At 42.3% G+C, this 15604-nt stretch overlaps 1 protein-coding gene across 5 annotated transcripts in view; it reads right to left on the reverse strand.

Moving 5' to 3' along the window:
• Window positions 1-843: 843 nt before the first annotated feature.
• LOC139536095 (lysine-specific demethylase 2B-like) overlaps window positions 844-15604 on the reverse strand; it is a 52933-nt gene continuing 38172 nt past the window's right edge. For 2 of the 5 annotated variants that reach the window (XM_071336286.1, XM_071336250.1), the window contains exons 13-21: window positions 14703-14939; window positions 14436-14579; window positions 12106-12193; window positions 11618-11949; window positions 10266-11311; window positions 9112-9275; window positions 8261-8422; window positions 6341-6559; window positions 844-5648 (exon numbers count right to left, since the gene is read on the reverse strand). In XM_071336286.1, the coding sequence (XP_071192387.1) occupies window positions 5467-5648; window positions 6341-6559; window positions 8261-8422; window positions 9112-9275; window positions 10266-11311; window positions 11618-11949; window positions 12106-12193; window positions 14436-14579; window positions 14703-14939 (2574 nt within the window). In that variant the 3' untranslated portion in view covers window positions 844-5466. The remainder of the gene's footprint in view (window positions 5649-6340; window positions 6560-8260; window positions 8423-9111; window positions 9276-10265; window positions 11312-11617; window positions 11950-12105; window positions 12194-14435; window positions 14580-14702; window positions 14940-15604) is intronic. The other 3 variants (XM_071336276.1, XM_071336259.1, XM_071336266.1) reach the window with 3 other exon arrangements.

Below are 15604 nucleotides of genomic sequence, written 5' to 3' on the forward strand. Positions count from 1 at the left end.
GTTCTGAGCTCATATTTAAACGTATTTTATCACGTTGTGGGTTTGTCTTTTAATATCTCTTTTCAAGAGAAGAAAAGGATGCATAAACTCAGTCTTAAGTTTATTTGTTTATACAAATACAACTTCTGTTCTATCATAAAATTATATTTATTCAAATGTCTATTGAAGAAAAAAAAAAATCTACTAATGCCTTTAGATCGTTAGACAAAAAGCTTATTGCTGTAAAATAATTGCATATGATATGTAAGCTATTGATAAATATATATTTTTCCATTTGCTTTGGATGTCTTAATATAATTTATTAGCATTTGATATTTTAAGAGGTTGAATATAATTTTTTTCAGAATGTAAATTCCCTTAATTTGATCAAATTAATGACTCTCCAATCAAAAACAGAGATCACTGATCATGACATTTCCCCATTAAAGTTTTCATTTTATTTTGGAGCATTTCTTGTCCTTACCTGCTAGGGGATTCAAAACCTTATGAATATTTGTACATTGCACACGGTAGCGAACACTGTCACTGTGTTTACATGTATGTTTATAATAATGCTGCGATATCTCAGATGTCACTTGTAGGCAGCTATATGATGTCAAAGTAGGATGAGTTATAGCTATGAGCACTCTATGGAATCCTGGAACTTTGTATTTTGGAATGTTGAACTTTTTATTTTGGTAATTACAAGTATTTAATAGATTGAATAAAATACTGTACCATATAATAAGCAGAGATCCTGTTTTTTTTTTTTAACACTGCTGTATCTGACCGGTTACCCTAAATCAATTGTTTATCCCCGGTTTAATGAATGCAAGTTGACAAAATGGCAAACTATTCCAAATGTTGATGTTTAAGGTCTTTATTTCAGAATGTAAAAACCGTTAATAGATATTCCAACATATGACATACTTTAAACATATTTCACAAATGTTTTGTTTACATATTGCACACAATGCTTATAAACATGACCAAAAAGATAAATTAAGACAATCGTGGAAACATGACCAAAAATATAGAGTTCAGTATTTAGAATTAATTTTTAGTAACAAGTCACAAACAGTTCTCTATACAGTATATACAGTTGAACCAATGACATACTAGTACTAAAAAATTTCCCAACTGCACAGGGAAGACATGGTTGGTAGATAGACCTGTCCTCATACAAAAGAAGTATATTTATATACACATTAGGACCCCCCAGTAGCCATACTTTTGTTATTTCCTGTAATTAACACACGTTAAATACAAACTGGGGAACTGTACGGTCAGTGTCTGACAGGTAACTAACTACATTCCTTATATTACACCAGTAGTAAGTAGTGGCTTTACTTGTGTATGCAGGTTATTATTATACACATACTATACTGTGTCTGGTTAAAGAGATTCTCCAGTACTTTTGTATACTTTTTAGCCAGTAGTTCTGAAAGTAGCACTCATAAGATAAAACTGGTCCCCGAAAACTGCATACCACATCAGATATGTGCACCACATCATTGCTCTCTCTCTCGCTCTATTATGTGTGCATCTTGCTAGCTGTCACTCAAGCATTTCACGGTTAAGTCTACAACCATTGTATTCGGCGCACGTGACAAATACAATTTGATTGCGAGGGGCTGAAGCTCAAATTGCTAGGGGGCTAGCCCACGTGGGGGAAAATGGCAGAGCCTACAGTTTCCAGTTAACAGTCGCTTTCAAACTAGCGATTTCATGGAACAGTAATTCTGTTCATAGATTATGCATGTATGAACGGCATTGACACATTCAGTCGAAAGTGGGAGGTTTAAAAAAGACTCACTAGTCGGCAAAGTTCAGGAGCATGTCTTTAAAACCTGCATCTAAAACAGTATGGTAATGTCACCAGCCTAGTATATGGAGACTGATTGACAGATTCTTGGTATGCAAGTAGTAGACTTTACATCAGTCTCATGATGCTTCCTCTAGCAAACGGTCACTGGTGCCAACTCACACTGGCTTGATAAACCTGGGAAAGTACAGTAATATTTAAAAAATTGTCAAAGTGGAAATCGATTTTTATAGATATTTAGAAATTGAAGTGGAGTAAAATATTTAGAAATTGAAGTGGAGTAAAACAACTGTTCTATGGAAAGGAGAAAGTACCTGTGTACAGACAAATACACATATCAAAATGAAATAGCAGCACTTAAATAAATACAATATAAAACACCTGCACAGAAAACAAGCTACTGCTCTATTGGCATAAATCTTCAGAGAAGGTTTGAGTCTAAATAATAAAAAACAAACTGAGGCAGATTGAATAGTGTCAATCAAAATGGTACATGTAAATCAGTGCATTCAGTACTGCACAAAAGTATGAAACACTTTCTGATAAAAAACATTGTTCTGTATAATGTAGAAACGGTGCATTGCAACAAAATAAAATAATGAACAGAATTAGAAAAACATGACCATTGTGTACACCAGGGGTGGCCAATCATTTTGGCTCGAGGGCCACATCAGCTTTTCAAAATTAAACGTTGAGCCGCACAGATTTATTTTCGGACTGATGTGTTTGTTCGTCAAAAGCAAATTTGCAGGTCAGGGAAAAAAGGCAGTTATTTGAAAATATATCGTCCCATTATAATATCTATATAGTTTTAGATGTTCAAGAGTGGCCTGGAGTGGTTTTTAACCCAAAACAATCATTCCTCATAGAAAGAGAACACCTGCTCTTTCAATGACAGACTGACCAGGTGAATCCCGGTGAAAGCTATGGTCCCTTATTAATGTGATGTTAAATCCACTTCAAATCAGTGTAGATGAAGGGGAGGAGACCCGTTAAAGAATGATTTCTAAGCCTTGCAACAATTGAGACATGGATTGTGTACGTGTGCCATTCAGACGGGGAATGGGAAGACAAAATATTTAAGTGCCTTTCAAAAGGTTATTGTAGTAGGAGCCAGGCACACCAGTTTGAGTGAGTCAAGAACTGCAATGCTGCTGGGTTTTTCACATGCAACACGTTTCCCGTGTGTATCAAGAATGGTCCACCACCCAAAGGACATCCAGCCAACTTGACAGAACTGTAGGAAGCATTGGAGAAAACTTGACACCTTGTAGAGTCCCCAACGTAATGAGGCTGTTGAGGGCAAAAGGGTGCAACTCCATATTAGGAAGGTGTTCCTAATGTTTTTTTTCACTCAGTGTGTGTGTGTGTGTGTGTGTGTGTGTCTGTGTACATACATACACTACCGTTCAAAAGTTTTGGTCACTTAAAAATGTCCTTGTTTTTTTAAAACACCAGTCTCAACGGCAACAGTGAAGAGGCGACTCCGGGATGCTGGTCTTCTAGGCAGAGTTCCTCTGTCTTGTGTCTGTGATCTGTTGCCCATCTTAACCTTTTATTTTTATTGGCCAGTCTGAGATATGGCTTTTTCTTTGCCGCTCTGCCTAGAAGGCCAGCATCCTGGAGTCGCCTCTTCACTGTTGACGTTGAGACTGGTGTTTTGCGGGTACAATTTAATGAAGCTGCCAGTTGAGGACTTGTGAGGCGTCTGTTTCTCAACCTAGACACTCTAATGTACTTGTCCTCTTGCTCAGTTGTGCACCGGGGCCTCCCACTCCTCTCTATTCTGGTTAGTGCCAGTTTGCTCTGTTCTGTGAAGGGAGTAGTACACAGCGTTATACAAGATTTTCAGTTTCTTGGCAATTTCTCGCATGGAATAGCCTTCATTTCTCAGAACAAGAATAGACTGACGAGTTTCAGAAGAAAGTACTTGGTTTCTGGCCATTTTGAGCCTGTAATCGAACCCACAAATGCTGATGCTCCAGATACTCAACTAGTCTAAAGAAGGCCAGTTGTATTGCTTCTTTAAATCAGCACAACAGTTTTCAGCTGTGCTAACATAATTCCAAAAGGGTTTTATATAGTTGAAGTCGGAAGTTTACATACACTTAGGTACCACGTTCATCTGTACAAACAATAGTATGTAAGTATAAACACCATGGGACCACGCAGCCGGCATACCGCTAAGGAAGGAGACGCGTTCTGTCTCCTAGAGATTAACGTACTTTGGTGCGAAAAGTGCAAATCAATTTCAGAACAACAGCAAAGGACCTTGTGAAGATGCTGGAGGAAACAGGTACAAAAGTATCTATATCCACAGTAAAACGAGTCCTATATCGACATAACCTGAAAGGCCGCTCAGCAAGGAAGAAGCCACTGCTCCAAAACCGCCATAAAAAAGCCAGACTACGGTTTGCAACTGCACATGGGGACAAAGATTGTACTTTTTGGAGAAAGGTCCTCTGGTCTGATGAAACAAAAATAGAACCGAATGGCCATAATGACCATCTTTAGTTTGGAAGAAAAAGGGGGAGGCTTGCAAACCGAAGAACACCATCCCAACCGTGAACCACAAGGGTGGCAGCATCATGTTGTGGGGGTGTTTTGCTGCAGGAGGGACTGGTGCACTTCGCAAAATAGATGGCATCATGAGGAAGGGAAATTATGTGGATATATTGAAGCAACATCTCAAGACATCAGTCAGGAAGTTAAAGCTTGGTCGCAAATGCGTCTTCCAAATGGACAATGACCCCAAGTATACTTCCAAAGTTGTGGCAAAATGGCTTAAGGACAACAAAGTCAAGGTATTGGAGTGGCCATCACAAAGTCCTGACCTCAATCCTATAGAAAATTTGTGGGCAGAACTGAAAAAGCGTCTGCGAGCAAGGAGGCCTACAAACCTGACTCAGTTACACCAGCTCTGTCAGGAGGAATGGGACAAAATTCACCCAACTTATTGTGGGAAGCTTGTGGATGGCTACCCAAAACATTTGACCAAAGTTAAACAGTTTAAAGGCAAAGCTACCAAATACTAATTGAGTGTATGTAAACTTCTGACCCACTGGGAATGTGATGAAAGAAATAAAAGCTGAAATAAATCATTCTCTCTACTATTATTCTGACGTTTCACATTCTTAAAATAAAGTGGTGATCCTAACTGACCTAAGACAGGGAATTATTACTAGGATTAAATGTCAGGAATTGTGAAAAACTGAGTTTAAATGTATTTGGCTAAGGTGTATGTAAACTTCCGACTTCAACTGTATATATGTATGTATGTATGTATGTATTTATAGAGTTCACTTGCAGAAAGAAAAAATTAAATACTTCAATATCTTAGCAAAGACAAAAAAACAAAACAAAAAACATGCGCTGTCAAATTTCCAGTACAGCCAGGTGTCCTGCCTTACATGTTGAACATCCTGTTCTGGAAAACATTCTTGCTTCAGCAGCACAAGAGCCATTCAATGAGTATCAGGGCAACAGTCACTATTAAAATGTCTTATGCCATTTCCAATGTGGGTTGTTTTTTGCACAGAGATGCGTGAAATACAACACCGTCTCCATGGTGATAACATCACCCTTGCCAGTTCCTTATTCTAACGAGTGTCCTAGCTAGCCAGTGCATACAGTACAGTCTTCATCAACCTGCTGTTTGTCCACTAGCTGAGTTTCAGCAGTAGTTTCTCCTCTACTAGTTCAAACTGTACACTCACTGACATCTCAGCAATGAATTGCTCGCAGCCCTCTTTGGTCACCTGCTTGCAGTATCGCAAGTCAATATGACAGATGCTTCCACAGCGCTTGAAGTAGGTCAGGGACTGGTCCGTGACTCTGTTGCACACTGCAGAGATTAGGGAGGAGGAATATACAGTATTAGGTTGTCGTAATATGAGACCATTCATCATCTTCAGTTAAAACACAAAGATAGGCGCCTCCTATATACTTGGTCATAACAGTCATTTGTTTTCTAGAATAAAGGCTCCAACCAAAACCTCACCATAGTCATGAGCATATTGAGTGCAGTCAATGGGTGACGGCTTCCCCCATTAACAGTGACTGACAGTGGATAATTAGACATCAGTGGTGCCAGAGAACCCCCTGTCTGTCTGTCCCACATTGACCCAACCTTTAACAGCACTACTCAGGGAGAGGAGAACCATGGGGGTACTTCAGTTATGGTGTTTGGAATGGAGCCTAGTTTTACTCCACCCCATGGCTCCAACTGTGCATCAGAAATAGAGACAATTCTCTATTTAAGCTATTTATACTTTATACTGGTGTTTATGGGGTCGTTATATGACTTTATGGAGGCACACATTCATCTCAGTAGGGAACATTTGTTATTCAATAAGACCTATGAAGCAATGAATGAACATTGCAATGAGCAGTCAATGGCCATGTCCGGATTCTCACCAGTATGTTCTAAATAGTGAATAGTACTGTTAGCGGTGATTACTTTTAGTAGAGACATTCTGACATGGCCAATGTCTATAGTGATAGTAGGCATTGTGACATGGCCTTGTATGATCCTACCGGAGAGGTTGATGTCAGTGAGCGAGTCTCTGGTGGTGGTCCCTGCAGCGGTCAGGATGTTGACTGACTGGTCAGTAACGTGGTTGCAGTAGCTCAGGTCCAGTCTGGTCAGTTGGGGCATGTAGCGGATGAGGAGGCGCAGAGAGGTGTCCGTGATGTCCAGCCCGGCCAGACGCAGGTCCACCACATTTCGCAGCTTACTCCTGTTGTCCAGCTGACCTAGAGAGGTAGAGAGAGATGTCATGACGTTGGGTTGGGGGTAGGTTTACGACAGTCATAAATACCTCTTTCCCCCTTTTTCTCTCTCCCCACTATAACTGATGTGACATAAGGAAACCCATGGGTTAACATAGAGATTCTGGGTAACATCAGAAGTTGGGGGAAATGAACTATATTCTGATAATCCAACCAACTGAACATATGCGGTGGTACTTAAGGTATATTATGTCAGTTCGGTTGCCCTCTGACACATTCTCATCAATGATAGAATGACAAACTCTACTGTGGAAAGTATAAATGTCAGAGGTATCGGATTCACATGGAATTGTTGTTTAATTCAAATGTTTGAATATGAGATTATTTGTGAAGAGATTAAATGTAAATTTAGCTTCCAAATGAGAGATCTGTGCTTTCATAAGTTTTCCTCAGCTCAACCAGTGGCACGCCCCTGTGAAGAGACCTGGGTAATAGAGTTTTCAGACACACCCCTCTACCTCCACTATATAAAGCCAGTGACAAAAATGTAACTTCCTGTTCCGGGTACATTTTGGATGACGATCCGATGTCAGAATGGTTCAGACAATAACTACAGAACTAGGCCAACATCAGCATGGACTTTGATTGTGAATGGTATGAACTTTGAACTCGTGTTCACTACAGAAGTGATATCTCCTAGCCGTTGAGTTGGCAACAGCTGCTACAAACGCAGGTTAGGAAGGACACTCCGAGTATCCCGTCTTCCACACACAACGTTACTACACGTATCCCGTGACAACCAGAGACATTCTTCAAAGGACAGAGGACTCAGGTTGGCGACACGGTCCATCTACCACCAACCTACTGAAGCGCAGCTCAGAGTAAATATGTATTGCATTTTCCTTGTCAAATGGGCGGTAATTTAGAATGCATAAGATACTATATTTACGAGAGCACAGCTTTTGCCTATGTTCCAGTCTCCCGCTCTTTCACTAAAATCCCGCCCCTTCCCTTTGTGTAACAAGCTGTCATATCTATCCCGCCCGCTAGGGACGTTTTCTGTATGACGTAATTTGTGATCAAGTTATGATTTAATTGTATATGTGTGATTCTGTGTGATTAGTTAGGTATTTAGTAAATAAATAATCAAACCCAATTTTGTATTGCTGATTCAACTTGTTAGCCAGGATTCTTGCAGATAATCAAGGACTTACAACTTTCAGATGAGACTGAATAAAATGACGATTAATGTGACTGTTATTTAGTAAAATATTACTAAATCTTTAAGAGTTTATTCGAAAGATAACAGCTCTATAAATATTATTTCGTGGTGTCCCTCTCTAGTTAATTAATATTTACATGATTAGTTCAATCAGGTAATATTAATTGCGGATAAATGATTTTATAGAATAGCATGTCATAGCAACCAATCTGGCATAGTCAAAGACACGACAGAGACAAAGATTGAATGCATGTCAAGTTCTTTTTTAAATATTTTTTTAAAAAGCTTCCTTACTTCTACTAGGAGCAAAATCGAATGCAAGCTTTTCCAGCTGTGTGGCCTATAAAGACCGACACAAATGGTCAGCAGAGAGCACAGCAAGACCTGACATGGATGGGCTGCAATAGCCTGACTGGACTCCAAAGCAGATTGACATACTGTTCAATACTTCACACCATGTGTCCAGATGGTCTCTAACACAGTGCAGGATGGCGAAAACCTACCTGGTCTGTTGTCTGTGGGGGGTGAGAGCAGATCCCTCATCTGGGCGTCTTTGAGACCCTCTACCCACTGGACGTCCAGGGTCCGCAGCAGGGGGCAGCTGGCGGTGCAGAGGGCAGACACAGCCACCCAGGAGCAGCCTGAGAGCAGCAGCATCCGCAGACCTGCAGGGACAACAGTCAGGGGTTAAGAGGGGTCAAACTCAACGACATCACTCACTCTCTCAATTCCTACTAAACACACCCTAGCACTGTCAAAATGACTGAAACCAAAAGCCATAATAATACAGAATTGGGTTTGCCTCCCTTGGACTAAGTCAGTCCTAATTAAGTAACTCAAAACGTGTAACATTATCTGCTGCCCCGTTCAATCCTTTGGGGGGGGGGTCTTAATAGTCTCCAACAGTTCATTAACCTGAGGGTGCAAAATCAAGCAAACAAAAACCATCACTATGCAAATGTAATTACAGTCGCCGCATAATTAATTCTAAGAAGAAACAAAGCCAATCGTCAGAAACACTGAGGAACCCCTGGGGATACCATTATTATGGAGCAGAATCGCAGACATACGGCAGCATTCTCTGAAACTTCCAGCTCACCCAACCAAGGAAACAAAGACAGCGTTACATTATCACCAAACTAGTCACATTAAATACGTTCTTATCAATGCTCTCAGTACAAAGAAGCACAGTAACAGGCTGCAGTGGTGACATCAGGTTTGCAGTGTGTACCCAGAGCCATGGACAGACACAGTATAATGGCTAGGTGTATACTGTAGACCGTTCTATTAAAAAGCCACAGAGGGATATGCACATTGCCTCAGTTACAACACTGCTGGCTAGTGTTGAATATACCTGGCAGTCTGTTGATGAGCCAGCTGAGCTGCTTCTTGGAGATGTTGGTCCAGCTGAGGTCCAGAGCCACAGGCTGTCTGCGGATGATGCCACTCAGCATGAGGGGAGTGATGGACTTACAGCGGTTCAGATCGATCTGCGTCCACAGTCTCTTATCACAGCACCTGGGGAGACAGGGACGAAGGTAACTACACGATCACACAGCCACCATAGCTACAGCTGTGGAAAGACTACACTGAGGTGAGAGCTCTAGGCAAGCCACGAGCCTTACAGCTTAGTGTTCATACGGTCTTTCCAATAAACAAAGACCACTTTGAAAAACACAACCCACTATTCACAAGACTGACTTGTCCAACTTCGTACCAGACGTTTTGGTCTATCAGGCCCTGTCTGGACTTGGCAGTTCATGCAGCTTTAGTATTCTGATAATGGAGTTCTGATCATGGAATTCCGAACACGTCACGAGTCTACATTTAAATGCGTCCACATTGTGTCCGTTCCTGCACTATAATCAAATGCCAGTGTGCATTCTACAAATGGTGGAATAAACCAAATATGATAACAACAACAATAGACGGCAGTAGCTAACTACTGTATAGCTAAGTAGCCAGCTAACCTCTGTAGTTACCAAGCAATGCTGAAGGGATTGCATAACTCTAGCCAAACAAAAGCATTTATGAGGCCAGCAAACACGATCCTCACACGCTAGGAACGCATTTCCTCCAATGTTATAATGATGGCCTTTCGAGGGAGTTTTTCCTAGCCACCGTGCGTCTACACCTGCATTGCTTGCTGTTTGGGGTTTTAGGCTGGGTTTCTGTACAGCACTTTGTGATATCAGCTGATGTAAGACGGGCTTTATAAATAAATTTGTTTTGATAAGGTGCCTCTCGGTCCCAAAACACAAGTTTTCTAGACACTGATGACGTCGTCCAATGTATGCGCTTTTGGTAGCCTGATTGCGTCCAGACTGAGGAGAAATCCGCACACAACGCATCCCTGACCACCTCCTGAAGTGGTCAGACAGATCTGAACACAATCAGACCACAAAGTGACTTTTGTGCGTCTAGACCCATACGATCTTCGTATTCTGATAGCAGAAGTTGCATGTAAATTGTCAAGTGTAGACACGACCTCCGATAGCTACAGCTCACCATCTGTTCCAGGTCTTGCAGACGCGCATGCAGACACACAGGTCTCTGTGTGCGAGGTGGCCGAACACGACCATCCACACCTCCCTGCGCATCACGTGGGCCTGTCCGTCATCCAGGGGAAGTCTGTCTGGCGGGGGGCTGATGGGAGGCGGCCGGATCACGTGACGCTCCATCTGTACACACTTGGACGGTGAGTGGCAGGGAGGGGGGCGTGGGCAAATAGGTGTGATCGGAGAGCTGCGGTTCCACCCCAGGGGCGAGAGCTGGCGGGGCGTCCCGTTCACCTCCCGCCCCCTGGGGTGGAGCCAGTCTCCGAGGTCACTGCTGCCGTTGTCGAGTGGCCGCTTGGGCTTATGCTCCTCCCCGTCACTCTCAGGCTCTGTCTTCATTGGCCTGTGGTTCTGATTGGCCAAGCTGTCCTCGGTCTTCAATGGTCGACGGTTGTGATTGGATAGGCCATCCTCAGTCTTAATTGGCCTGCGGTTCTGATTGGTGGGGGAGTCCTCTGTTTTTAGTGGTCTGCGGTTCTGATTGATAGAGTCCTCAGTCTTCAGTGGTCGACGGTTGTTATTGGTCGGGCTGTTCTCCCCCTTCAGTGGTCTGCGGTTCTGATTGGCCAAGCAGTCCTCGGTCTTCTGGATCTCCAGGTTGAGCTCTTTGCTCAGCTCCTTGCTCAGCTCTTTGTTGGGTAGGCGGCGTCGCTGGTGTGCCTTCAGCTGGCCAAGTGTCTTCTCTGGGGCATCGCCCCCCTCACTGCTGGGCCCTGCCCGGGGAGAGCTGGAGCAAGACTGGTCACTCTCTCTGGCTGCAGACGTCCGTAACAGTGGACTCAGCATAGTCTTTACTTTACCGTCTTTACTGTCCTCTATACCATCTTTCTCCTCTTCTTCCTCCTCATCTTCATCCTCTTCTCTTTTCCCTTTAGCTGCAACCCTGTCCCCTGTGTATCTGTCATCTTCATGGTCTTCGTCCTCATCAACTTTCTCTTGCTTGATGGGCCGTAACAGCTTGGAGGTGAAGGAGTCATCGGGTTTTGGGGGCTTCTTCTGTAAGGGCACATGGGGAGCATATCAATTACTCTGACATTCATTTGTTACAATCATCTTTACAGTTTTAATTTGCATTTTTATAAAGACCTTATTTATCATAGATTTTTCTCCAAACGGTGTTTGACAAGTAAGTGGACTACAAATTCTCAAATCAAAAGGGTTGTTTGGTAATAGAATCTTGACAAAATAAACTCTGGGCCTTATCAAATCTGTCTCTTATCAAATCAAGAGGATGGCTCAGTAAAGACAGTCAATATAAAAATAATTATCCATAGTCAGCTTAAAGCCTGTTGGATAAATTACCTTTTTCTTGACAACAGGAGGCTCGTCCTCATCTTTGATGTCGAACAGCTTCCTCTTCTTCCTCAGAGGGTTGTCCTCAGGCCTGGGTCGGGGATGAGGTAGCCCGCCCAGAGACAACATGGGAGAACGTTTCTTCAGAGGAGGATATTCCTCTGCTTTCCTCTTGGGGGTGTCATCACGCTCTACCTTCCTCTTCACTGCAGTGGGTGATGTTGGCACACTGGGCAGGTCGGACTCTTCCTTAACGTCACGGTTCAATCGCGAGTCCTTCAGTAGCGACCCGGGAAGGTTGGACGCGTACTTGAATCCTGGTCCTCTTTTTTGCTTGACAGCCAAAAGGGAAGAAACAAGGGAAGACAACTTTATACCTTTTGCCTATTTGTTTCCAGACAATTCAAGTCTTTTTATAATAAACGTGATTTATTGAACAGTGCAGAGCGTAGATATTCTGCCTAGAACATTAATTTCCACAACCACATAGATGCTTACTTTCCCGGTCTTCCCTGCATGGTTGCATTTTGGACACTCCCAGCAGTTTGGCAACTCTTCATTTACAACTCCACCAGAATTCTTCACCTGAACAAGAGAGCACAAGTAGTGAGTTGGTGAAGGTGATAGGAAGCACAAGTAAAAGTGATAAAGTATGAAACAAAGCTATAATTTATCATTTGCAGAATAAGTCCTTTATAGCAGGGGAAGGCAACTAGATTAATCTGCGGACCAATTTTTGTCGGAGCGGAAGATGGGGGGGCCGGAACATAATTATGATAATATGTACACTGCAAATTGACCACAACTTAGACCCTCATATTTTTGGGGGGTGAAAAATATAGCTACGAGCAGCAATAAACAGGGTTCACAGGGTGACAAAAGGAACACAAGATCAGTTGGATAACAAAGCAAGCACTATCATGTAGGAACTACTGTATCTTCCTTTATGTGCACTAAATACAAAATCATTAGCGTTACATATGCAAAGAGTGAGTTGTTAATATTTTTCTTGTTTAAAAAAAAAATATCAATACCAAATTCAGTGTGGTACATCTTAAGGACGTCCATGATAACAATGACAAGTTTCAAGTCGATAGGCCACTGTTAAATGTGGATTTACAGTGGGTTAAATGAGCTCTTAAAATCAGATTTTGATTTGTCAATAACTCAGCCATCTTTTACTGATCAGGACCAAATGTGGTGTCATTTGGTCCTATGGCTCATGAGAAGATTTTTTAAAAGTATTTTGGCATATTTTAACATATGTGCTAATATGCATCTACTGGCGAACATTTGAAGTGAACAACCAAATTTGGAGTGAATCTGGCTTTTGTCAATGAAAAGATTTGTTATGATTATTTTAAGTTGTAGCATTACATAGTTAAACAAGTGAATTATTAGTTTGCTTATTTGTTAAGATATCAATGCCAAACTTAACATGGTTCATCAATGTAATGTCTTTGATGACATTACACAGGATTTACAAAGGATTTAAAATTGACACATGAAATCACATTTCCTGATTTATCAATAACTCAGCCATCTCTTAACTAAACCCTTAGCTTTTCTCAAGGTCCATCCTGTTTCCATTGATCATCCTTGAGATGTTTCTACAACTTGATTGGAATCCACCTGTGGTAAATGTATTGATTGGACATGATTTGGAAAGGGAATTCCCTGTCTATATGAGGTCCCACAGTTGATAGTGCATGTCAGGGCAAAAACCAAGTCATGAGGTCGAAGGAATTGTCCGTAGAGCTCCGAGACAGAATTGTGTCGAGGCACTGATCTGGAGAAGGATACCAAAACATTTCTGCAGCATTGTAGGTCCCCAAGAACACAGTGGTCTCCATTCTTAAATGGAAGAAGATTGGAACCACCAAGACTCTTCCTAGAGCTGGCCACCTGGCCTAATTGAGCAGTCGGGGGAGAAGGGCCTTGTTCACGGAGGTGACCAAGAACCTGATAGTCACTCTGACAGAGCTCCAGAGTTCCTTTGTGGAGATGGGATAACCTTCCAGAAGGACAACCATCTCTGCAGCACTCCACCAATCAGTCCTTTATGGTAGAGTGGCCAGACGGAAGCCACTCCTCAGTAAAAGGCAAAAGGCACCTAAAGGACTCTCAGACCATGAGAAACAAGATTTAGATTTTCTGGTCTGATGAAACCAAGACTGAACTCTTTGGCCTGAACGCCAAGCGTCACGTCTGGAGGAAACCTGGCACCATCCTTACGGTGAAGTAAAGTATTGAGTAAAGGGTCTGAATACTTATGTCAATGGGATATCAGTTTTTTATTTTTCATACATTTGAAAACATTTCTAAAAACCTGTTTTTGCTTTGTCATTATGGGGATTGAGAAAAAACAACATGTAATCCGTTTTAGAATAAGGCTGTAACGTAACAAATGTCAAACGGAGCAGCGGATAGATATGGGGGTTTAAGTGAGACTGCTTATAACTGCGCCACGGCTTTGCTCTGAACCCCTAATAACAATAATTTCATACCTTGAATACATTGAGACACGTTCACGTATGTCTCTTTATTTGTGGGAATACCTGGGAATAGATTTCCTAAATTAAACTAATTTTTTGCTCCTGGTGACTTTACATTCTTTTGACCAAAAACATAAATCTTAAAAATTCTAAATACTTTTCTTTGGGGGTGCGGGACAAAACCAAACCACTCTCAGTCGCCGACCCCTGCTCTATAGGAGGAAGGGCTACCATAAACAAATATTACTGCAGTAATGTAAGTGCTCACACTGAATCAATTAAATCAAACAGATAAGATGCTCATTAACAGCATACTGTCTTGAGCAGTTTACCTTGAGGCAGAGTGGATGGACTATCTCATTGCAGATGGAGCACTCCATGAGCATGAGGTTAAATTTGTCCTCCTCTTCCTCCACTGTGTCCTCCTTCCCTGCCTCCCCACACACCAGACACACCGCAGTGTGTGGCAGGACAGGCTGGAGACAACAAACAACACATTAGTATATTAGAAACTCCCCCTCTGCACATAGTCACCAGATAAAATGTCCACACACATACAAAGAATGTCCAAATACTCTGCAGGTTAGTATGAGGCCTACCGCAATACACTGCCTCATGATGCAGGACTGTTTCATGCGACCCGGCCCGCCAAACTTCTTCATGTCTTTACAGAAGTGGCATTCTCCACACTCTGTCCTCAGGCACGCCTCACACTTCCGACATCGCGTCCTCCTTCTCCGGGCCCCAGACGTGCTCCGGCTGGCCGATAGCTTGACCGCAGGCGCAGGAGACGAGGCCGCCATTTTGGGTTTGGGCCTGTTGGGAGGTCTCTGCTGCTGAATGGAGAAGATGAAGAGGTAGGAGTCAGGTATCTTTATAGTACAACAACACAAAAAGTGAAAGCAAGGTCTAGTACAGAGACAGATGGATCTGGGCCTATATTCACAAAGAGTCTCAGAGTAGGAGTGCTCATCTAGAATCAGGTCCCAATCAGTCCAAATACTCCCAATTCATTATGATCTAAAAGACTGACACTTGATCAACACCTACTCTGAAAGGCTTTGTGAATACAGGATCAGGTCTGCAGGGTGTTGCAGTATTTGCTGTCATATTGACCCCGGAATTGGCAGCTGTTTAGGGAAACCAGGTGAATTGACTCATCTAATCAATCAGTTGACCAACTAAGTTCTGCACCACAAGAAGCAGTGCTTTTATGATGACCTGTGATACCTAGTTCGCTGGTCTAACCATCTACTACGGAAAACACAGAACCATGGGTACAGGCCTAGATCCCTGTCATTTGAGTGAAGAGAAGGCAGAGAAAAAGGAGCCAAAGGGCGGGCTGCCTCCTGAGAATTCATTATCAAATCAAAGTTTATTTGTCCCGTGCGCCGAATACAACAGGTGTAGACCTTACAGTGAAATGCGTACTTACAGGCTCTAACCAATAGTGCGAAAAAAAGGTATGTGTAGGTAAGTAAGTAAATAAATAAAACAACAG

The sequence above is a fragment of the Salvelinus alpinus genome, chromosome 1, assembly GCF_045679555.1.
Source record: "Salvelinus alpinus chromosome 1, SLU_Salpinus.1, whole genome shotgun sequence".
Lineage (NCBI taxonomy): Eukaryota > Metazoa > Chordata > Actinopteri > Salmoniformes > Salmonidae > Salvelinus > Salvelinus alpinus.